Source organism: Glandiceps talaboti, chromosome 13, assembly GCF_964340395.1.
Source record: "Glandiceps talaboti chromosome 13, keGlaTala1.1, whole genome shotgun sequence".
Taxonomy (NCBI): domain Eukaryota; kingdom Metazoa; phylum Hemichordata; class Enteropneusta; family Spengelidae; genus Glandiceps; species Glandiceps talaboti.
This window is the reverse complement of record NC_135561.1, coordinates 3,922,450-3,948,757: the sequence shown is the minus strand read 5'-3', so window position 1 is coordinate 3,948,757 and position 26,308 is coordinate 3,922,450. Positions and strand designations below refer to the sequence as shown.

The window sequence follows — 26,308 nt, the reverse complement described above, 5'->3', positions numbered from 1 at the left end:
TAATGTGTAAAATGTTTGTTATTGTATGTACAATAACAAACTTTTACACATTTTTTTTAGCTTTTTGCAATGTAATGGTGAGATCGACTGACCTCCTGCTGCCATTCAAGTTTCATCTTTTCATACAACTCTGTTTGGTTGGTTAAGTCTTTATCTCTTTCATCTGATGATGCTTTCAGTTTATCAAAGTTTTCTCTAGTGTTTGTTAACTCAGTCTGCATAGTGACAACCAGTTCTGCATTCTTCCTACTACTGTCTGCATGTCGACTGACTAGTCCATGGGCATCTTCTAGGGACTTCAGTGTTTTCTACATGATAATAACATCAATCAATCAATCAATCAATCGATCAAATTTCTATAGTGCCAATTTCAGAGCAATGTTCTGTTCAGTAGCACTGAATGGCTAAAGCACACCATATGCTTTGGTGAACAAATACATCTTCAGTTTTGTTTTGAAACAATCCAGGCTGGAGGCTTGACGAATGTCAAGTGGCAAAGAGTTCCATATAGTTTGGGTGCAACATATGAGAATGAACGACCTCCATAGGTGACTTGTCTGTAAGTTGTTGTTGCAAGCAGATTCTAGTTTGTAGAATGTACAGGGCGACTCGGTGTGTATGGTTTGAGAAGATCACAAATGTACTCTGGAGTTAAGCCATGGAACGCTTAAATCTAATACTCATAGTGCATTTTTAGATAGCACCTTAATTCCAACAACTGAAATAATGATAAAAGGACTGTACAACAACTGCATCTGATATACACTACTAATAGTACAATATTTTATACACTCGTGTTTTCAGTGTTTTCTGCTGTACTTTCACTCACTTTGCTCATGAAAGTACAGGCACAGAGAACACTGCAAGCAATCATGCAAACACCCAAGTAAGCTACACTTGCACTTGTGCATTATAGGGTTCTGTCATAATCTTTATGTGTTTCATACCAGTATTCTGATTTACATTTGACAAGATTAATAATTGACTTACTGTATGTTCATCCCTTGAATTACTGAATTTCAATTGCAGCTGTTCTACCAAAGCTTTTTCCTGAAAATGAAAAAGTCTAAAGTTTTAAGGAAGTGATTTTAAATTAGCAGCATAAAGAAACAGATCAAGTGTGTAAAATAAAGTGGAAATATAATGATCGATTTCTGAATGAAAACCTTTCTTTTTTTAACATATCCTGAGCAGGAGAATTGAAAGTTAAACTTAATAATGTTAGATGAAGGTACTAATTGATATCAGTTTTGGTTTGAAAACTAAAGATACTATTTGTGCTTGTTTTAAATTTTTTTACCAATTCGAATTTCATTTGCATGTAATGTAAGTACCATTTCAATACTAGTCTACTATAGTGGAAGCTTTTTTAAATTTGAATTCCATTTTCTCAATATGATTTAAATTTAGCATTCTACAGAAGTTTTAATAGCACAAAGACATGTACAGTTACCTGTTTGAGTTCATGTCGGAGTTTGTTCATCTCTTTTTCTTTCTCCTGATACTTCTTAGCATAGTCATTGGGTTTCCTGTCTAATTCTATTCTCAGAGTCTTCAATTCTTTCAATTTTGAGGTCAGATCTTTTCTGAGGTTGTCCACCTCACATTGCTGGTGATTGTTGATGTATGACAACTTCTTGTTCAGTTTGCATGACTCTTTTACTGGCAAGAGGGAATCATTGTATATATATAAATAAAAAAAAATTTCTTCTCTTTTAGTTTGAGAGACTCCAACACTTACAATTACTAACAAAGAGGTACAGTCAGAGCGACTGGCAGACTGTTATAGACAAACATAAAAAGAAGCAGATAGAAGAGAGAGAGAGAGAGAGAGAGAGAGAGAGAGAGAGAGAGAGAGAGAGAGAGAGAGAGAGAGAGAGAGAGAGAGAGAGAGAGAGAGAGAGAGAGAGAGAGAGAGAGAGAGAGAGAGAGAGAGAGAGAGAGAGAGAGAGAGAGAGAGAGAGAGAGAGAGAGAGAGAGAGAGAGAGAGAGAGAGAGAGAGAGAGAGAGAGATAGAGATATATCAGGGGGTGGCAGAAGTACTAGTATTAACTTGATGTAACAGGTACTGCATACTCACTATTTTGTTGAAGTCTTTCGATCTGTTCATTGACTTCAACTACTTGTTTAGCCATGTCTTTGACTCTTTGTTCCACATTCACAATCTGTGTTACATGGGTATCTTTAGCTGTACTCTGCATTTTAATCATGTGTTCTTGTTCTTTAATTGTTTTCACCAGGGAATACTTAGAAAGCTGGTATAAATAGATCATAATAAAAATACTTAGCATGGCAATAATACACAACAAATGACAATTTTACAAACTTGAATATCGATTATTACACTTAAAAACTGACATAAACAACTGCTGTAAAATGTTTATACTGAACTGCTGTACAAGAACGATTACAAAGATGGCAATGGCCAAAGAATTTTGTGTTAAAACTTTTCAACACAAATTAATTAAATTTTAGTGACATAACTGGAAAAAAAATTCATTATCATTTCAATTATCCAGATAAAAATTTATCGTAAGTGAATTCCTTGTTTACATCAAAATATTAGGTGATAGAAACTTGAAAGAACAATATATTGTATTATGACAAGGAAATTAATCTCCTATGTTTAACTCTCACAGTACCTGTAATGTTCTGATGTCATTCTTCAAAGCTGTGATTTCTTTCTTGTTCCTGTCTAGGGTCAGTACTTGTTTATGCTGTATAGAAAAACAATCTCTTGTAGTATTTCACTATAACTTATAGTAAAGGATTTTTCTCTGAGTTCCCTTCACTTTTTAACCAAAATACTGACAAGTAAAAGTTACCTGCGTTATATCCCCTTTTCATAATTTATTCATGATTTAATAATCATAAATTGTAGTCTACTCAGCTTACCCCTCTCTGTTACTAGGGTTCCCCAATCTTGCCACTGTGCAAATACTGAATTGGAAATTTGATAATTATGGTAGTCAAGTTAAAATTCACAATATAACATTAATGTTAAAGTTTCTGTTGCACTTTGCCACACAGCTATTACCCCTGGCAACTTGCATACTTCCTAAACTTCCTGGGAAGCATACAAATGATGCTGCCTCTACCAGAACATAGGATTGGTCCCAATTCGTACACAGCTGAGTTGACTGGGGGACAATCATGGTTCAAACCATGTCAAAGGACTTCAGCTAATCATAAACAAACAGCGGCCTTGGAAGCATACAATTCATGGTGCCTCTAGCAGAGCATAGGATTAAATACTTCACATAACAGTAACTATCCTACCAGGTCCCCATTTATACATAGCTGATTTGATTGGGTCACAATAATGCTTCAGATCATGTCAGAGACTCCAAGAACCAAACACCATTAGTTTCACTCTGAAAATGAAAGGAATTTCCTGTCCGCAACTGACATATACATTGGAAAAGCATTCATTGTCTTCATCTCGTTTGTGTATTTTGTAAGACCTATCTTGTCTTGATCTAGCTGGTGCACTTGTATGACCTGCTTTGTCTTCATCTAACTGCTAACTGGTGTATTTTGTAAGACCTAGTACCTTATCTTTCTCTAACTGCTAACTGGTGTATTTTGTAAGACCTACCTTATCTTTCTCTAACTACTAACTGGTGTATTTTGTAAAGACCTACCTTATCTTCATCTAACTGGTGTATTTTGTCTTCAAACTGCTTCTTCAAAGTGGACAGTTCTTGTTCATGCTGTTCTGTTATATTTTTGTTCTTTGTAAGTTCTGTTTCCTGTGGAAATAATCAATTGAAAGTTTTAGTGACTTTGTAATTGTAAAGCTGGCAATCATTTACTGCTTTAAGTAGCTTCCTTATTAATTTGCTCAATACTATATGCAAACCTACAAAAGGACTACACTTAATACCTACAACTACTGCTCTTAACACTCTTTCCCTGCTTGCCACAGTCATCTATAACATCCACATCAAGTGTAAAATAATACTAGTCTAATTATCAAACTAGCATGTGGCCATTCTAGCTAGTCAATTTATAAATGTCCTCAGCCAGCAAATAGCAAACTGATTACAGTGTAATGAGAGTCCCACAAATGTGGCCACAGCTGTAAGTGAGACATAGACATTTTGTGACATGTTTGACTCTCTAGTTATTTTATAGCTAACTTGTGCTCTGCCCTGATAACATTGTTTACAGCTTGGACTACTCCAAGAGACACCATATACTTGGCTGACAATTAAAGCACATGTAACAGTATACTTTTATACTTGATAATGATATGGATGCCAGAAAGGAATGTGGCAAATAGGTAAAACACTTTAGCTGAGTGATATGAGTTGTAATACTGTTTATATTATCAACATAATTGCAATACCCATTCATACATAAAGATGTACTAATTCACAGAGATGTGCAGGGAAAATAGGGGGCTTATCATAGTGCTAAAATATATTTATAAACACAATATAAATTTCAGCTGAAAATGTTGATTTGACTTGTGAGTAAACCACATCAATTTTCAACTTTTAAGAATGCATATAAAAAAAAAGAACTTCATGTTATTTCCATGTGATGCAAATGTTCATAAATATTGAGAAATAACAGACTTTCGTTTTAGACATTTCTGTATTTCTTTTGATACATATATTTAAGCAATAACCCCCGCCGAAGGCGGGTATACACGAGATTTTGGTACAATTCGCGACATATAGCACGAGCCGAATGGCGAGTGCTATATGGAGCGAATTGTACCAAATTCGAGTGTATACCCGCCTTCCGCGGGGGTTATTGCTATTATATTATATCAAAATATGTGTCTATTTCCTCTAAATATGATTCTGTGGTTAATTATATGCCTGAAAAGGCGAAATCGCACGTACAGAAAAAGATCGTCGGTAATAAATCGTCGGGAACGAGCATATTTTGATGAGTGGATACGTTTATGTCGCCCAAACACACACACACACTGCATGAACACAAACCATACACTGCATTGCATTGCATTGACAAATTACTTTATTTACATCATATAATGCATAACGAAAACGCGTTGAAAACTAGCAACGAAGAAAACGGGGCAAGAGGTCAAAGAAAGTAACAATTTTGTTTGGATATTTACATAAGAACAATACAATCTTGTACACTGCTAAAAATAGATGTCTCGGCGTTGAATCAGTTGAATCGGAGAAAGCTCGAGACAGTAAATCAGAGACGCGACGTTACACAGTCTACTTTAATTTAATGGTTAACAAATTGAACATTGACCGAACCTGAAAATGTACAGTTTTGAAATAATCCTGACGCACTTGACAGATGGTTAAAAGTTAAATTGGTGTTGCTCGATTCAACGAGAGCAGGACGCTGACGGCTCGTCGCGCGATCGCATGGGAGAACTTGCACCTTATCAGTCATGGCTAGTGATGTTGAAGCCACTGATCGATCGTTGCTTTTGATCGCAAGGTCATCAGTGGAATTATTTGGACTACTGTAACCCAAACTATTGGACAGGATACCTGACACACCTTTACTCTGAAGAAGTGTTAACTTATTGGTATAAGAACGAACACGAGCTTCATTTTTGTGAGTACTATATGCTAGTTTAGGGGCCCATTTTACCACTGCCAGCCGTGGTAAAATGGGATTTTACCACAGTTATTATCCAATCAGAATGGCGCATAGTAGCATGATATAATATAATTTAGAATTTAACTTACAAGCTTTCTTTCCAGTTCATGCTTTTCTGTTACCAGCTGTTTTATTTTCTCTTCATTCTCAGAATCTACAACCTGTATTTAGAAAAAAATGTAGACACAATTATTTTAAACTAAAAGACTATATAGTCTAGTGGACAAACCATAATACCTTAATCAAGCTAGGGAGTCAGGTTTTATGGTGAAGCTCCTTAACATACTTAAGAAAGGCATTTTAAGTTGATGGGATTCAAATGTTATTAAAATCAGTTTTTGACAGATTTTCTAACTTTTTTAAAGGCTTTGACACCCTTTATGATAATCTTATTTAATTCATTTATTTATTTACTTATAATAATGAAAATGGTATTTTGATTTGAGTTTCTTTACATTATAGTTGTTTTACTTCACTAATCAATGATAAGAAATAGCATTGGTACAATTTAGTACTTTCAAATTTCATTCTATTTTTGACAGTGACTAGTTGTGCAAACAGAGAAAATAAAAGGTGAAAATAACAGCATTTCACAGTTTACATTAAACTAATTTAAAGTGGTCATATAGTTATTTATTTTTGATTTAATGACTGAAACAACTTTACTATGTTGTTCTCTATGCATCTATGTATCTCAATAAATTACAAAAAATCGTTTGTTAATGTAAAATAAAGGAAGTGATTGGAAAAAAAAACTATGTATAAACACAAGTAATCAATAGCAGTGTGCCTTCTAAGTCAATCTGACGTGCCACTGACACACACAATGTCTAGTGATGCACACAAATTTGGCATTCCCCTATCTCTTACTAAATGGTGACCCACAAAAAATGCCAGTTTTTTATCATACTGACCCACAACAACAAAAGTTAGCTGTCATTAGATGGCACACTGATCAATAGTCCTCACTATATACATTGAAATAACACCATGCATATGAAATAGTTTGATTATTTGGTAATTAATGCTTACCCTTCTGATTCTTAATTCTTCTATGATCTCATACAGATTATCCCGAAATCTTAAGTAATCCATTTGTCTTGCAATGCTCTTGCGTTTCTCTTCATTTTTGTCATCAACGTCACTGTTTTCGTTTGTTTGAAAGATTTCAACATTCCCTTCAGTTAATGATGTACTACCTGTTTCTCCATTGCAAAAGTTATTTTCTATATCATACTCATCTTTTACTGACTTATTTTCAGATTTTCTTAACATGTGAAACCTTTTATTTTCTTTCGAAATAGATGTAGTCTCCCCCTTTTCTTCTTTCTGAATTGCATTCTTTTCAGAACTATTATTTCCCTCTCTTTCTGTATTAAATTTGATCTTGTGTTCTGAGTTCTCTTTGCCAGGACTTTCTTCAGGCTGAATATCACAACTGTCGTCCTCCATAATACAGAGCTCAAAATTTGGTTGGTTCGGTGTTCCAGGTTCTGAAGCCATGGCTGTATGATTATTAGACAATCATTACTGCTGTGAGAATAAAGAATGACATAGCCCTGATTTTACATCTGTTGTGTTCCTACTGAAGTGTACAATGGCATTCACGATAATCACGAATTCCAGGCAGACTTCGAGTGAACATTGAGTTTAATATCTGAGCTTTTTTTTGGTGTTTTTTTTTCAAAGCGGCAAATTTCAGGAAATGTACTTTTGATACACTCACGATATTTACTGTTACAAACTTGAGTTACATTTACAGATACTTTCAAGATTCAAAATTAGTAATTTAAACCCCCTAATCGGCATATAGTCCTGCTAGAAGGACTATTCAGTCTACGCAGAAGAAAAGAGATAGCCAAGGGAGTGACAAGTCAAGCGTTCAAAATCGAGTTCTTGACGCATGAAGAAATAATCGGTATCATTATCAATAAACACACCCGTTTAATCTGTTTTTCTGTTATCTTGATCGTGATATTACACAGTGGAAATACACGGACTTCTAAAATCGACACATCATACATTTAGCTGGCTCGACATTGTAAATTTGTAAATTTGTGCTCGACAAGGGCATGGATGTATTACATGTAATTACTAGGGAGATATAATTTATAAATCCATGATCAGGTCAAATTGAAAGCATCAAGTTAATCAACTGCTCCTAAATTCATCGCTCATCTCTCTCTCTGATTTCTGCCATACAAAATCTAAAGCTTACCGTTTTCTGCAAAGTCAGACAAAATAAATTGCCCAAGAATGTTAGTTCATACAGTACTGCTCTGCTTTACAACGTATTTTGGAAAAGTTAATTGCAGACGACATACCAGAACATCGAACAGAAGGCCAGGAGGGGGAAACCAAACTCCGAATAAAGCTCCCTAGGTGACTCTAAAAATGAACGTGTGTATTACGATTTTCGGTAATATTATTCCTTCAAGATAAAACAGAGATGAAAGTAAACCACTTCCTCTTGCTAATTGCAGTCTACTAAATAAATACATACATAACATGTAGTAAAATAGCTCTGTAGTCAATCGTATATAAAATATTTAACTACCATACTGTGTTATATACACAATGTTTACCCACACAGGTGGTCATATCAAATGTCACAAATGCTGACGTCAGAGCTAGCTGTCTGCCTGAACTGCGGGAAGTTTAAATGTCCACGGCTGTCTCTCTCGGAGGTATGTTTAGAACTTTCAAAGTTTTTGGGAGATTCGTGTAGTTTTAAAAGTAGTATATACATAGTTGATGTTATCCAGTAAATACTACTTACTCATTTTTCGTAACAAAATTGACTTACGCACTGTTTTTCTGTATGTAGCTTACGTCAGCTGGCCAGTCATACTACTATTTACTAGAGGTTTTGTGTATATTTTGCCATTTAAAATACGCCGTTCGTGGCAAACCGCTAAAAACCGAGCCATTCCTGATTTTATTATAATGTACACGTTTCGTACTGAAAATTTCATAAAAATATGCATCGCCTAGTACATTTATCCATACTTTCTGTCATTCATCACCACGACAAAAAGGGTACTAGTAATTGTCGTCTGCAAGTTAATCCTCGAGCTTTTTTGAGTCGGAACTTTCAAACCAAGTGTGATTTTATTTTATTTCTTAAAATGTTTCAAGGATTAATTTAGGAACGTATCGCTATTATCCAGTATATTAAAAGACATGTTTCTTTATTTTTCTTTATGGTTGATAATTTTGCCTTTAAAAAAAAATCAACATTGAATGTGCCAATTCATTTATAATTCTTTTCTTAGATAAGTGTCAATCAACTTTCCTATTTGCGTTGTCTTTCCACATCCAGTTATACCAACAAGATTTATACCACGGCAACAGAAGCAAGACAGGTGAGTGTTTCTGTGACGGTAGTATAACATACATAACAAAACATTATTTCTGCAACTTTTCTTTTGAGTTAAAAATTACTATTGTCATTATAAGCAAGCTATAAGAGCATGAGACCTAAAAAGAATATGTGGGGTGGGTAGATTTTTTAATTGTTTTTTTTTTCATGTGGGAGTGTCTAGTTTTGGTAGTTACGTTTTCCGTTGTTTTTCCATATGATCTCTGTGTTATTGGTTTCTTCACATCAGATGTACAGCCATTACAGATTGGAAGAACAGTTTTATATTGTCTTTTTAAAGTTCCGTATCCACTATTTCTCGCGAGACTTCACAATTTCCGCGATTGTATTTATTTTTTCTGGAACAGTGTTTACTTTTAAAGAAGCCTAGGGTCGATAGTGAAAAACCGGGTTACCAGAACCAAGCAATTTTTTAGGCCTGACTAGCATCAAATTAAATTAGTATATTAAGAATAAAAAGAATACAAAATAACAAGAAACAAAGAAAAATCTTGATTTTTATTTTACAAACACTTTCTTGTGATGACTAAATTACAACCAGGCTGATTAAGATATGCATTTTCGTAAAATTGGAAGAAATAGTGAGGTTGATAAAAAGTTCGTTCACAGTCTAAAAAACTAATTTAATGTCTGACTAAACGTGTCATTTTCACGGCCTGAATAAAAAAGAACATACAACATTGTGCACATAATACCTAAACAACTAAAAAAAGTAATTGTGTACTATAATTTTATTTTTAACTGTTTGAATGTAGTGTTTCATAGAAGTCCCAGGATGAAAGCTAGCCAGAAAGGTAGGGCATTTCTATTTTGTTATCTACTTCTCATTTTCTGCACACAGATTTTTGAGTTCAGAAATCTTTTGATAAGAGACCAATTATTTATTATATCATAGATTTCACTGTCTATGGTTATAATATGAAGTAGATTCTTTGTTTCTATGGTGATAACTTTTAAAAGGCATTCTTTAAATGTAGTGACACAAACCAAAACCATACATACATACATACATACATACATACATACATACATACATACATACATGCATGCATACATACATACATGCATACATACATGCACGCATACATGCATGCATGCATGCACACATACATACATACATACATACATACATACATACATACATACATACATACATACATACACACACACACACACACACACACACACATACATACATACATACATACATACATACATACATACATACATACATACATACATACATACATACATACATACATACATACATACATACATACATACATGCATACATACATACATTTTACAATAAATTTACCAGGACACTAGTACATTGTGTATGTTGCGATGTGACGATAACACACATGTGTGCATCACTTTCACATATTCCTGGTTGTATGCATTTCTTCAAGCTATAAAATCACGCCAACACTCACTTGAAATAAAATCACACTTATTATTTAACTCAAAATAAACGTAAGGAAATGGTAAATGAGCTTGTATGGATTGTATGCACTCTCTTTGTCCGTAGGAGTTGCATGAGGAAGGTATCGATGTGTACAGAGCTAATACTTTGTAAAACGCTTTGGGCAGAATATGGAAAAGGACTACTTGACTTTAATTAATAAGATACTGGAAAATATCTTAACCCCGCCCTGTTCAAACAGAACTGTAAATCCTATAAGCTTATACATTTCATGTAACTAAATTTGTCCAATCAAACATATCAAAAGTATTGTCCTTAAAATTGATGGAAATTACCCATCTGTACGTTATCAAGCAGGTAGTTGTAGTCTTTATATACAAGAAAGAACAATTTAATTACTATTATTTGGATAATGACTTAAAGTTGTGGACTCTCGTGTATAAACACTTTCTACATAACATATTCCTTGCGATATGGTTTTGAGAAATTCAAATAAGGTAAAAATTCAGAATTGTAACATTCTTTGTCAATAAAGTATTATTTCTAGTTCATAGTGAAATTATGGCAATGACAGTAGTAGATCAAATAATTTCAACATGCATGTAAGCTTATTTTGTTGTCCATAGGTCTGGTGTTATCGTCCACTATTTATACTCTAGACATGTATTAAGAGTCATTATTACACGAATCTTCATAAAACCATCCATAGGTTTGTCTCTTTGACGGCACCGTCCGAGACGAAACGTTTATATATATGATCTGGGAATGATTATGCAGAGCTGAACTATGAGGTTTTATTCATAATCGAATTTCAGACCGCATCCATTCAATTTCGTCTGTAGTTTATGGTCCAGCTGCTCGTTTTGTTTCACTGTAAAGTAGTTCTTCCAATCACCAATCACACCTGTATCCAGAAACAAAGAAATATCTAAATGTAGTAACGACTTGAAGACTTGAACTAACGTACATGATGTGTATTTTGTCATTCCAGATATTTGATTTTGTAAAATGTGGAAGTTTTAGAGTTTTTAGATTTTTAGTTTTTCACCACATTCTGAATCTGAATTCTGAATTCTGAATTCCGAACATATGTGTGTGTATACGTGCACGTGCACGTGTGTATGTGTGTGTGTGTGTGTGTGTGTGTGTGTGTGTGTGTGAGTGTGTGTGTGTCACAGTGTGTGATTGTGTGTTTGCATGTATAATTAAGTTATACGTACATGTGTGCATTTGTTGTTGTACATTTACTTTGCATACCATGAATATTCGATTATCTAGTCACTAAATTAAATCAACAAATCTTCATCTCACTGTTGACCTGTTATTTGCAATGTATCTTACCCGGAGTTCCAAATTTTCACTGTACATAGTATTGGCTATTAAGATATTATCACAATGAAAGTTGGATATGCCGAAAAGAAATCAATCTGATATATACATATACAAATCTTCTTGATCATTACCTTTTCGCAAGAAATGACTCCCGTTTTCAGCAAAGAAATAATTTGAAGCCAGCAGCGTGAAATTAATTTTCGGATTTCTCACCATGTTCTCAAAGGAACTCTGTTTTGCAATTGTCATCTTCTGATCGGGCCGCAGAGGACGCTCGAGGAATTCAGATATTTTATAGATTGCACCTCGGATATCCTTGAGAAAATGGAAAGATACGAATTTGATATAATGGTAGATTTGCTAGTAATGCTTAACATTGTCAGAAGAATATATTATTGGTTAAGGAAGACATTGTAAAAAAAACCTGTTTGTTATTATGTCTAATTTCTATATCAAACAAGTGCATTTTTGATGTTTTTTAATTATCTTGTTGATTTTAACTCATCTGATCATGATATATGATCTGATCTGATCTAACCTACTCTAATGTACCTTTTGCATACTTTCATACGTTATGAACAAAAAGTTCTCCTCGTTGCATTGATTCCAAAAACCAGTCACGTGATCAAACCATGACCCGAAGATATCTAATGAGAAAAAACAACCGGGTTATAAAGGGTTTTAAAATTAAACGCCATAGTAGGAAATGAAACTATTATTCATTTTTCATGTACTCTATTTGGACAAATAGGCAGTCGATCGATATTAGTACCTTTGTTCACACAAGAAGCCATGGCAACAAAGAAATGTGTTGTCACTTTCTGACGCGATATTGGTTTGTAGTGACATGATATGATGTCGTTCGAGGGTTCCAGTAAAGGGATATGTTTCAATCCAAGGTCATCTTAGTAAGGATTGTATGGACAATACTTTTTGCGGAACCAAGTTTTTCTATAGCTCCGTTTGTCATACCTAGATTGTAATCCTAAGCCGAAGTAAGTCTTTTATTTGTACATGTATTTAGTTTCTATGTTAGATGTAAGCGTCTGCTTTATACATGATTTCAAACGAGTCATAACACAGTAACTATGGCAGTATCCACATAAAATGAATTTCGATTCAAAAGTTCACGTGGCATTAGCTCATTGTCTAAAGATGACAGAGAAATTTTCAATCATTTTGCTCCCTGTAGAATGATAAAAATCACTATGTAGGACTCAGGATTTTGAAAAAAGGACCCTCGGCCTGGCTTTGTATGTCGACCTGCGTGATACTATGAGGTTGAATTTATTGCCTGGGGATATATCTACGAGAAAACACAAGAACTCATGTATGTCATGTCCCTGGAACATGGTGTGTCCAGCTCTGAACTCTTCATTTTGGATGACGTCATCATTATGCAAATAAGTTAATTTATACTATGTGTTACTATTCCCATTGCGCCATTGAACAGAACTATGACTTTTGAATCATTATATGTGATGGATGACTGACTGATTGATTGACTGACTGACTGACTGACTGACTGACTGACTGACTGACTGACTGACTGATTGGTTGATCTGGTAAATCAGGGTTCGACTCACACTTAAAATGACTAGGGACGCAGCCTGAGAACTGAGTAAGAACTCTGATATGGACGAAAAATTCCAAACTATGTTCTTAACTGGAAACGTTACTATATGGCTAAACGAATACTCACTGTCTTCGTGTAAGAAGGAATCAAACCAGTCCGTCCAATCTGGGACAGATACTAACATATTGTTGGAGTTGACGAAGAACCAAAATGACGCCATTGTGTCTTTGGCATTTCTACAGATATAGATCGTCTGCAGGAAAATTAGGTATAAAAGTTAGATCCGAATAAAAGTGTTAATTCTCATTTCATTACGATGCTTCCAAGTAAACACTCCGTGAGCAATCAATACTTTTTAAAAGGGGGAAACTTTTCTACTCTCTCCACAATATTATAACAACAAATCATTATGCAAACAACCCAGTCGCAACATTTTCGCAGGAGGAGGAGGAAGAAGACGAAAGGAATACATTCACATAAACGAAAGTAAACTTAAAAAGTGTTAACGTCTGGATGTATTTTTTATATTTGAAATGCACACTGTTGCTACTTGATACGCGAGTTTTCAAACAATATAACCTTTGACCTACCTTAGGCTTTTTCTCTTTAATTTGCATTGGTAGCAATTGATATGGGAGATGGCTCCTGATGATACGAGGGGAGGGTCTGTCCACAAAGTCCACATAATGTGGCTCAACAACTGGGTCAAATGCAAGTTTATCATGTTCAATAGGAACATGGTCAATGTCCAATGAGTCTGTATTCCCACCTGACAGAATACTGTACACAATTTCAGTAATCCACGTGTTTCCTATAAATATTAGTACAATGAAAGACAAAGATCAGTGTCATGATAATCAAATAGATCTTGATTCCATTACATTCAACCACTTGAGTATTCATGTTACTCAAAGGCCGAAATCATTAGTTCAATGTAGCATTCAAAACTAAATTCTTTTAGTTAGGCCCCAGCCTCCTCACCATACATCCGATTGCTATTAACTAAATTGGCCAAAATTTGAAAATTGTTTAAGATAGCATAATCAATTTCAAATCAGTATGTAATATGTAGTGTTATGAATACAAAGATAGTATGTAGAGAGTAACAATAACTCTTTTTATTGACACTTTCATGTATTTTAGTATCATGCATTTATTACAGCGAAAGTTATTCAATTTCTCGATTTCATGACATTTGTTTACAGATATTTGTATGTAGGGGTATATACAAAACAGATTCCATTAAAAGTAAAATCGATTTTGTAGGATGAGAACGAAAGTGATTTAACGCCAACTCCTAAAGTTTTTATATCCTACATTGAAGTATTTACCTAGCCTCTGATAATTATATACTGTGTTTTAATATCGAAACTTCGTAGAAACCAGAAAGCACAAGGCGATGTCGTTGGTTGTAGTTGTAAAATAAAAATATCAATTCATGAATTAGATAGAACAAAAAGAAGGAGGGTTCGTGATTATTTCCCATACTTAACCCATTAACGCAAATTGGTTCCAGTGGAGTAATTTCTTCATTAATTTTCATACAAACAGTCGGTGGTTTATAATTCTCTAGTTTTGATTATACATATATCTTACACATGGATAAAGTTATTTACTAGTCTCCCTCAAGTAAATAGGATAATATCTTAATTTGCAGTCAAGACTCTTAAATTTGCGATGAGAGACCCACTCAAGCAGGATGAGAACTGTTTGCCAGGATGTGAAGAGCGCCATCTACGACGACAGAAGTTACCATCACGGAAATCCCTTTCACCATGTTGCAGTCATTATAGCCGTGTCAGATCTACCACAATTGTAAAGTAATGAATCAGAAAGTAAACAGTAAAATAATGAAACCTTTGATAATTTGCCAAGTATAGATAGGTATGAATGTTTAGATATAGTCCAATAAATTCAACTTTATTCAAAGACCTAGGCCCTAGGAGGTGTAACAAAAACTTGTCAAGTCAAAAAATAAGATGACCATAAAATCAGGCACTTGGCCGTCACACAAATGGTGGTACATGTAGCATGTAGTGGTGGGAAACAACCCATGACCAACGCTTTTAAAATTATGCATATAGTGGCAGCGATGGGATAGAAGTTAACATTGACACTTGACTCATGTCCCTTTTCACGTCTGGCAGCATGTTATTGGAATAGTTGATATTTAACCAACCTTAAATCGCTGCTGGAATAATCCAGTCCCTACAGTATCCAGTAGGGACTTGGCTATCTGCCACAAAACACCAGCTTTTCAAACCCAAATAGCTAGTCTCTGGGCTAGCAAAGGCCTCAGTACAATCAGTCCATCTTTGCACACCAAACGTGCATGCCATGTTATGGTTTCCCCATGACTGACTTTTTGCGAATTCAAGAACAGAAGATTACAATTTGTTGTTCGTGTCTGAAACAACAAAACACATATCGATATCTGAAGCCACCACACATGTGCAATAATACCCATCGTTCTGACAAAAGTGTTACCCATAGGCCTCGTTCTGATCACTGAATACAACCCAGGATTACACTTTCGCTGCAAATAGACTTTTGATAATTATCGAGTGATTCAATCTGCTTAAAGCTTGTTGCCACCTTACGTTTGTCAACCTATATTTGTTTCATATCACATACGTTAACGTTGTTCTAGCTACATTCACCTCTAAAAACAGTCTTCTATAATTATTACCAATCTAAGTAGCGTCTTTCGACCTCAAATCCAGCCAGCAAGCCAGCCAGCAAGTCAGTCAGTCTGTCTGTAGACTGTATATGTGCCTTTCAGTGTCTTTCCTTCGAATTCCTTCCTTCCGTCCATCCGCCCACCGGCGTGCCGATCTATTTGTCTGTCTGTCTGTCTGTCTGTCTGTCTGTCTGTCTGTCTGTCTGTCTGTCTGTCTGTCTGTCTGTCTGTCTGTCTGTCTGTCTGTCTGGTGTGTACTTTTTATAGGTTGACTAGCATAATCAATATAACTCAAGACATTGTTGTCCAGTCAATACATGTCATTGACGTATGAACAACAGGGTTCAAACAGATGTTACACAACTTTAATTTTACTGAGAGTAAAAAAAAATTGAATGTCATCCAATAGTAATGTAAGGATATATGGCCCAGTCATCTAAAGAGTGACATTTTGATCATTTGTCATTCGTCGGCTCCTCTGGTGTCGTGACATTTGCTCTTACAGTCGTCTGAAAGTGCTTCTTTTGTATTAAACCGTGAGAAATATTAAAGACCGTGGCAGACCGTGGCAAGTAGATTGATCCCGACCTGATCCCGACTAACAACTTTAAACAGAAAAGTTGAAGCAAGTTTAACTACTCTGTTTAACGTCAGAGTTTGTATGTAAATCGAAAACTTCATTTTATGTTGATTACTTCAAAGTGCCAACTATGCTATAACATATCGACATACTCTTTTTAGGCAGAGTTTAAGCTGTCTTCATCCTTTCAGGCAACTATTTTACAGCTAAGTTTAATGCAAGACGCAGTCATAAATGGCACGATAGGTATTGTACCATGTATGTGTGTCCTAAGGGAGCGATCAGAATTTACGGGGAGGGGTGAAGAGAAATTTTTCACAATTTTTTCGCAGTCCTCCTAGACCTAGTAAGCGCTCTCAAAAATTCTACACACAATCTTAAACGAAGTAAAGAATATTATCTGGCTATTTTTCACTCATTTTAAAGTGGCACAAACTGAGTTCATGAGCTTTTTAATAATTTAAAAACACATTTATAATGCTATTGTCGATACACAATGCTAGGAGACAACCTTAATGTTATAGAAGACATGTTACAACAGTTGATTGCATACTATAGTTCAGTGGAACAAGACACTCACAACAAAAGATTTTGATGAAGCCTGGAACACTTTTATGGACCATATGAACTCAATCAAATCTTGCACCCCTTGCAGTTTAAACCCCAAAAGCACAATCCCTAAAAATAAACCAGTCTGGTTCAAAACAGTACAGCAATGACCAAAGTCATAGAAGAACACCGAGCATTCAGGAAGTACTCTGGGAAGTACATAACAATCAGAGATGGAAAAAGACTATAGAACGTTTGCAAAAACAAGAAACAAGGCTAAAGAAGCATGGTGACAACTAGAGACTATGAAAGAAACACTGCTAAAGAAGCTGAGATTAACCCAAAAGTATTTTGTAAGTACGCAAACAGTGAGATGAAAACCAAGGAAAGCATTGGGAATATAAAAATCACAAACGGAGTTGCTTCTACGACAGCGAAAAAGCCGAGGAACTAAACAAGTTTTTCTGCACTGTATTTACCAAGGAAAACACTATCCAATGTACCGTGCTTTACTGATTGAAACACAATTGTCAACCAGGCTCACTGATAGACAATTTACACAGGACACTAGTCTTCAAATAATTAAGTAACCTCAATACCAGTAAATCAACAGGTCCCGATGGACTTCAATTCACCCCATAATTTTAAATGAATTGGCTAGTGAAATAAGATCACAGGCTTTAAATATAGCTCCTACTGCATGGAAGGAAGCCGATGTAACACCAAATTTCAAGAAATTTACTCATCTGAGTACTTTCAAGTACTACGTGGAATCCCACAGGGCAGTGTTCTAGGTCCATCACTTTTCAATTGCTTCATAAACGACCATTAGGACTCAAAACACACTGTATTTCAAAACAGGATCACTCCTACTTCTAATTCCAAACACATGACGCCCCCATTTCAATCCAACGACCTCCCCTGACCGAAGAAATTGACCAGTCCCTAACGACAATCATTTCCAAAGACTGACTCACTGCAACACTTGACACGTATTTTTATCACAAGTTTGTTCAACCAGTTCACGCCTAGTACGTTGATATCACCTGCTTTACTCAGAATGCGAATTTAACTCACTGTTGCTAGGGGATGAAAATAAACCGAAAAAGGTCCATGTCACGGTACACTTTGCGTAAACAACCTCAAATCGACACCAACGCCCAGCGATCTATACATACCCCGGAATACACAGACATTCCGTTCATGCCCAACTGACCCATTTTAAGGCATTTACATACACAACTGACCCATTTCTAATGTTTATTGGTATGTGTATATCGAGTCATTACAGCAGCAGAAGCAGCAGCAGCAGCAGAGTAGCAGCAGCAGCAGCAGCAGCAGCAGCAGTAGCAGTAGCAGTAGTAGTAGTAGTAGTAGTAGTAGTAGTAGTAGTAGTAGTAGTAGTAGTAGTAGTAGTAGTAGTAGCGTCTTTTGTTCAAATTTAATGTCTTCATGCCAGTCTTTGCGATGAAATCTATACGTTTTACACCATTTAATAACACACAAAAAAAACCCAGTAATTAAAACTATAGGGTTAAAATGAGTTCACGTCTTGAAAACAACACTAAGCATGACTCCGCACATCTACGACGATGACTTATATATGTCAAGGACAGATCTAGACAAGTAATAACACATACACTTACATTGGTTGTCTGAGGCCAGGGGTTAAATAACTAACTCTCAAATGATAGATTATCTGATCGAGTTGTCACACTGGCGATGTTAGGTGAATTCGAGTTTCTTATCGTAAGACCTGATGACGTAGTCGTAGTCTAATAAGAGAATGCATGTTAATCTCAGACCATAGCATTTGCAGTATTTCAACTTTTGCTGTTACTTTGTTAAGAAACTAAAAACTTTCTCATTCAAAATCAAGCCAAACTATCAAAATGAAGACAATTCAGAATCCCAATATTGTGCTAACTCTATGGGAAAGTAAGAATGTCAGTTTACTTGAAAGCAAAACCGTACTGTAAACTCCCAAAATTTATTCTATTATTCAAACGGATCGATGGCAAAGTTTGGAAAGTTTTTGACTGTCACAGAAATCTTAGTTTACCAAGTGCAGATATTATCTTTAATTGTAATAATACTCCCATGTTGCAAATGTAATGGCTATCTTTCAACTTGTCTTTGATACATATACATTCTCACAAGAAACTCAGGTTGTAGCATGTGTAATGGCAAACATTGCGAAATTTGTTATTAAAGAGATATATTGGTATTTAGCATCCACCCAAGTTGATTGACACTTCCACTGACCTATCAATTATCAATTAGAAATGAGTCTTTGCGACAACATCATTATTTATTTGTCAGAGGTCGAAAACAAAACAACAACCAAATTTACATATCAAGTGAAGAAAATGAAATAATCAAGTAAACACATCGGCAATGATAAAAAATAGATATATAAAATAACTTTAAACTTCTGGCAGGACCACAAAAACAGTTCGTTCAAACTAGTCGAGTTCGCGGCCCAAGGAAAACATATACAGTAATATAATATACATATAACAAAAAAAAAAGATAAATAACAGACCAAAACAAAAGCAAAAAAACCCCCCAAAAACCACACACACACACACACACACACACACACACACACAAACAAACAAACAAGCAAAAAACCCCACACAAACAAAACATATGCATAAAGAGCAATGTCTTAATACAAAAAATTACGCCTGTCGAAAATATATACAAGGGGCAAATGAGGGTTTATAACGCTGTCTGTCTGTCTGTCTGTCTGTGGACACGATATCTAAAAAAACTACTGCATCGATTCTAATTAAACTTGCTACACATCTTCCAGAAAAAATTTATTAGATAGTATCCAATGAACATTAATTAGTAATTACTAGTTTTAGTAATTAGGCTATATCTATGGAACATGTACTTCAAATTCAATACATTTGGTACATCTGTTAGCCATGTAGCGCATATGTCCTGTAAAGTTTGTTGATTTAGCTTAAGCTTTAATGAATAATTTGTATGATTTTCGGTAATTAAGTTATATCTCAGAATGCATACTTCAATTTTAATATACTTTAGTACATATATTAACCAAAACAAAGGGCATATGTCCTGTACAGTTGGATGATGTAGCTTAGTTTTAATAAATAATTTGCATAATTAATGATTTTCCGTAATTAGGCTATGTCTTAATAATGCATACTTCAATTTCAATATAATTTAGTAAATATGTTAACCATAACAAAGCGCATATATCCTATACAATTGGTTGGTGTAGCTTACAGTTTTAATGAATAATTTTCATAATAAATGGTTTTCGGTAATTAGGGGCAGTATCTAAAGAATGCAGCTTCTCTTTTCATATATGTGGTACATATATGAACCACAATAATACGCACCTGTGTTATGAAGTTTGTTGATATAACTTTTACTTTTAATGAGTAATTTCAATAATTAATGATCTTCAGTAACTATATCTTAAGAATTCCCCATATAATTTAGCACATACATCAACGATAACAAAGCACAGATATCCTCTAAAGCCTGTAGGTATAGCGTGATAATGTGATAATGTAATGTGATATTGATAGGATACATTGACATGTACTAGAACTATGTGATAAGGATAAACTAATTGGCATACACTGGAACTATGTGATAATGATGGGATACATTGACATGTACTAGAATTATGTGTTAATTTGATAATATATCGTATCTGAATATAACCATGCGACTACATGTCAATGCCCTCTAGTCTTGGATTCTGACAATGGAGTCCGTTCACCACAGCCCATTCAAGATATTGGTACTGATGTGTACATTTACATGTGTTTAAAATGTCAGGTATGGATAAACTTCCAAACACAGTCAACTGTCTCAGATAATATCATATCTACTGAACAAAATAATAGTAAAACTACTTTGTTTCGTACTGACTTTGGAATTGGAAGGATTATTTCACAACTATACACGAACCACAAAATAAATTCCAACTCTGTTTGAATATCAGTCTGGCAAAGAATGTAAGGTGTGACGCAGCATTTAAGATAGTGCACCTTTGACCTGCCCTAGATCTGTTGAAAGGTTGAACAAATAGGTCAGCCAATGAGTTCGTTATCGTAAGACCTTGAAAATAATGAATTGATAACAGAGGGTTGAACCATAATAGTTCACACTGAGTTTTAATTTAAAAAGGCTAAAAGAGAAAAATTCACATCTCTAGTGCTAATGTTATGATCAAAGAAGTTGTTTCGGAGTACTATTCTGAGACGGTCGGCAATATATTAACTTGAAATAAGCAATTATGACAAGAGTAAAATGTTAGGTGTGTATGAGAGACAAGCAAAGTAGTGTCTGTCAATACAGATACTAATTAACCACTGGGAAAAGACTAATGGGGAATTCCTCGAGATTTAGAAGAAAATTGTTAGTGATAGTTAAAATCAAAGCGCCTTTAACAGGATGACATGGCCTCGACCTTTTTTCTGTAATTCTACGAATATATATATATATATATTAACATATCGAACAGGTTTATTAGTGAGTGATTAGTATTAAAATGACGTGTTAAGTTGGTAAAATATCCATTTTAGGTTATTCAGTAATCATTTGGCGACACATTTACAGCTTATAACTTTAAAAGCTGTGGAGGACTATATATGGTGGTGAGAGCTACTACGGTTTTGATTTTACTTAAAGTGAGTGGGTGTGTCACCCCATCCCTGCGGGCAGATTTGACAGACAAAGCAAGAACTTGTCTCTTTGTGTGTATATAGAAATGCATCGCTGTACGTTCGTCACATGGGTTCAATAGTTTGACGTCCGTTTTTGACCGACTATGGGCTTGCCTGTATATGTGCATTATTGTATTCAACTAAGACAATTACTCTGAAGATCTAGGCTACGATGGTTATTGTTTAGAACCTAAACGAAATATACACTATTTTTCTAGTGAAATATTCAGCTCTGAACGTCACAAAGGGGAATGATGTTGAATGTGTTGAAAGATGTGAAGCCTTCAATCGCATCTCGACAAAGTATTTAACGAATGGCTTACATAAGCTCAGGATCTCAGCACATAATTTACCAATCGAAAGATTACACTACCAAGGAATTCCCCAAATAAAAAAATAGGTCATTTATGTAATACTGTAACTATTGGTGATGAAATCCGTGTTATTAATGATTGCAGCAATACATCTGTAATTGAAGCTAGAACCCAATTTCGAAGAACAACTGAAGTGTATGATCTAAAGTTTTCAAAATTATCTCCAAAAGAATATTGATGATTTCATTACTAATAGCTTTGGAATATTCACCAATTCATCATTATCTTTGTATTCAATACTGTAGTATTTTTTAGTGTTTTATATATATATATATATATATATATATATATATATATATATATATATATATATATATATATATATATATATATATATATATATATATATATGTATATATATATATATATATATATATATATATATATATATATATATATATATATGTGTGTGTGTGTGTGTGTGTAATATTTTTGTTTGTCTTGTTTCTCTATGTTGTTGGTTTTGACTCTAGATAATGTATTTTGTGCAATAAATAAAATGTACTATACTATCATGACAAATGGCCTACTTCCGGTAGAGAGTGCATGAAGTAGGTCGAGCCATGTAGTATAGCTAAAGGTGTAATCGGCAGTCATGGTGGGATGTGATTTTGGTGCAAAATAAATGACAGTAATTGAAAGAAATTGCAGCAGTAAGACTCCTATATCAATGGTCAATTTGAACACATCTGAACACATTCCCTCCAGAATATAACTTTAAACTTAAAAGCTGCAAGTTTTAAGATACAGCGATTTGAGATGTACAATTGTATGGTATCCCCTCTTCATAAATAAGGGTACAGCAAATAAATTTGGGCTTCGCAAGGAGAAATCTCATATTGAGCTATAATGTACTTATGATATACCTAACCAGTAGGGTTTTCACAGGGAAACAGTATCTCTATGACTGCTTTTGTAGGGGAGGGTGTCATGTACATGTACATAATGCATATGAACATCATTTTCCGAATTGCTGGATTATATAAAAATGAAAGTTCATATTTCTTAGGTCGAGTTTAAAAATTATTCAAACTGAGTGCCACGGCCAAAGTCTGACAAGAGAAGTTAGTCGTGGACTTCAAACACTTCACTGTGATCTCTTTGATCTTGATCATGGTATAAATGAAGTAGGTCTGTGGATGTGGGATACCGCCTCTGTGCCACTACTGTTTTGCACATCCCAGTACCATAACTGTGTACTGCACACCTATAACACATAGTTGTACACATCCATGTAACAGCTATGGTGGCATAATACCCTGTGGCAACCCATTTCTTCATATCCGACTAGCATAGCTCACACAGTTGGTACATGGCTGTGGGAAATACCGCTGTCACAGTTGTGTTGACATAGCTGGGGAATGGCTATGGGAAATACCTAAGTTACAGGTATGCTCACATAGCTGGTACTTGGCTGTTGGGAAAAGCTTCTGAATGTGGATGTTATGAAAACTTATGCTGCACTGCTATTTTTAACATCCATGTTAAATTGATGTTGGCATACCAGTTACACATCTTCAAATCTAGGTATGTTACACCTGATGTGTTGGTCAGAGCTGTTACATGGATATTGTACACATAGCTGGTACAGCCGCCGTGGCTCCACTGGCAGCTATGTGCAAAACCCTGTCCTAGGTATGTGAATGTTAAAGGGGTGTGCAAGGTTCCCTGTGTAATTCAATCATCTTAACATTATGTAAAAAATGACAAACTTGACATGTTCATGCTATCATGGGAGACCGAGGCTGGCGAGCACAATCCTGAATTTGAAAGGGCATGTGACACGACCTAGTTCCACCTTTATCTGATGTCCCTAACATCGATCAAAATCCCTCTTAACATTGTTTGTTAATGCTTGTGAAGAGGGTCTTTGAATAAAAAAAGAAATCACACACACACACACACACACACACACACACACACACACACACACACACAGACAGACAGACAGACACACACACACATACATACACACACACACATACATACATACATACATACATACATTCATACATACATACATACATACATACATACATACATACATACATACATACATACATACATACATACATACATACATACATTCATACATACATACATACATACATACATACATACATACATACATACATACATACATTACATATATACATACATAACATACATACATACATACATACATACATACATACATACATACATACATACATACATACATACATTACATATACTGGTATAATATCATGCAAGTTTTATAATAGTTGGATATTTGTGGTACATGTACTAAGATTAATTGCGGAATAATTTTTCACAACGAACCTGTACAGCCTTTCCAATGTGTCAAGTGATATGTGTAGCCTTGTATCAATTGTACGTTGTCCCTGAAACAAGAGCACATCGTCCCTTGATTGACCTCAGGCTGACTCGATATAGAACTAGTTCGACTGCCATGCGCCAAAATAGTACACTTTCACTCTACATAAAATATGTACTTTGTACCTTGTATTGCACCTTTTTATTGTCACCAACAAGTGCTCACTTTTCAGGCTAGACATTTTCTAAGTGCAAATATGTTTCATCAGTGCAAGTAGCACGCTGTCAAAACTGGGTCACAGGGACCAACATTCGTACGTTAAGAATTAATTGAATTGGAATATATGTCAAGTTTAATCCGTAAGATGACAAATTTGGAATTAGTTTATTACGCTCAATAATTGATACTGTTATCAACGTTTTTAAAATTATGTATGGGAATAGCATGATGTATATTGATTAACTGCGCATGCTTTAAAGTACGCCTGGCGTTTCTGATAATTATCATTATTATCAATTATTATCAATTATCATAATTATCAATTATCCACGGACATATGAACAACTTGAAAATAACGACGTTGTCTATTTAAATGGCACGTGTCTTTCTTACTAGTTTAGCTCAGCGAAAACACAATTGATCATTTGATTGTGCTTAAACATTCAGCGTCGACGTTAATATGAAAATGACGGATGTCCACTTACATCAAAATTGAATAATACCAAACGACATTAAGATCCATTGGGCCATTGATCTATAAAACGTTCCGCAAATATCTTCGAAATTATCATCAGGTCCTTTCGTGAGTCTAGTGGTATGAACAGTAGCGATATGACTATCGTATGTTGCAAACCGTGTCAATGATATATACTTAACATATATTTTTACGTTCAATATTTCCTATGTCTAGCTTTACCTACCAGCTTTTGGGAAACCAAGGATCCAAATGTCGTCTTCATTCACGTCGAAATCTTTGAGAGCGTCAAGAGTACTAGCCGGGCAGACTTGGGGATACCGCACCCCTTCGTAGTAATAATCTCCTTTGGGTTCGAATGGTCTTTCAACTTTTACAGCTGGCAATTTGTTTGCCATTTTTGAAGCCAACCAAATGTAGATTATAGATTCAGACCCAAGCCATATACCAATCAGTAGTGGCTGTCCATTAATATTCACATTGAGACTGTCTCGATCTCGTGCATCGAGACCGTATTTGAAGACACGTACACGAACCACTAAGGTACAGCAATTCAATACGTCTACCGTGGGTGAGTGGGTATTCCAATGTAGATGTTCTGTTAGTAGCCAATACATGTGTATAAACCAACCACGCCGAGGTCAGACAGACAGACAGACAAGCAAGCTTAAGTACGTATATCGATTTGACAGTTTTAATGTAACAAACATCCTAGTTACATAGAAATAGAACAGAACCATTCTTGCAATTTTGTCAATTCCAAGTGCAGACAATCGGTGGCATTATTGGCAACAGTGGCATTGTAGATCTGTGTCAGACTCAAAGGTAACATTCTTTTGCTTAAGGCGAGGATTTACCAGCTCACTGTAAGAAACGAATTCGTCTCTAGAGATACTAATGCAGTCGTGATTAAAAACCCAGATATTTGATGGATTGCACATGATATTGCAACTACATAAAAATATAAAGATATGAAGACAGTTTCCTCCCTTAATAAATATCCCTTCTGGTAAAAAATAGAATTTCAGATATGATACATCACCGGTAAATACTATTGAGAATACACAAAAGCAGCGTATCCG

The 26,308-nt window shown here is 35.1% G+C and overlaps 2 protein-coding genes across 2 annotated transcripts; both read right to left on the bottom strand.

Annotated features, from left to right (window-relative positions):
- Nucleotides 1-11,181: 11,181 nt before the first annotated feature.
- On the bottom strand, nucleotides 11,182-11,969 carry LOC144444148 (sulfotransferase 1C3-like). Its single transcript, XM_078133558.1, has 2 exons — nucleotides 11,873-11,969; nucleotides 11,182-11,313 (listed from the first exon to the last, which is right to left on the bottom strand). The coding sequence occupies exons 1-2, from the start codon at nucleotides 11,955-11,957 to the stop codon at nucleotides 11,204-11,206; spliced, it is 195 nt and encodes a 64-aa protein (XP_077989684.1). The 5' UTR covers nucleotides 11,958-11,969; the 3' UTR covers nucleotides 11,182-11,203.
- Nucleotides 11,970-12,284: 315 nt separating this feature from the next.
- LOC144444922 (sulfotransferase 1C2-like) lies at nucleotides 12,285-25,798 on the bottom strand. The gene is made up of 4 exons (XM_078134472.1): nucleotides 25,453-25,798; nucleotides 13,908-14,128; nucleotides 13,444-13,570; nucleotides 12,285-12,388 (listed from the first exon to the last, which is right to left on the bottom strand). The coding sequence occupies exons 1-4, from the start codon at nucleotides 25,622-25,624 to the stop codon at nucleotides 12,285-12,287; spliced, it is 624 nt and encodes a 207-aa protein (XP_077990598.1). The 5' UTR covers nucleotides 25,625-25,798.
- Between the last annotated feature and the right edge of the window lie 510 nt (nucleotides 25,799-26,308).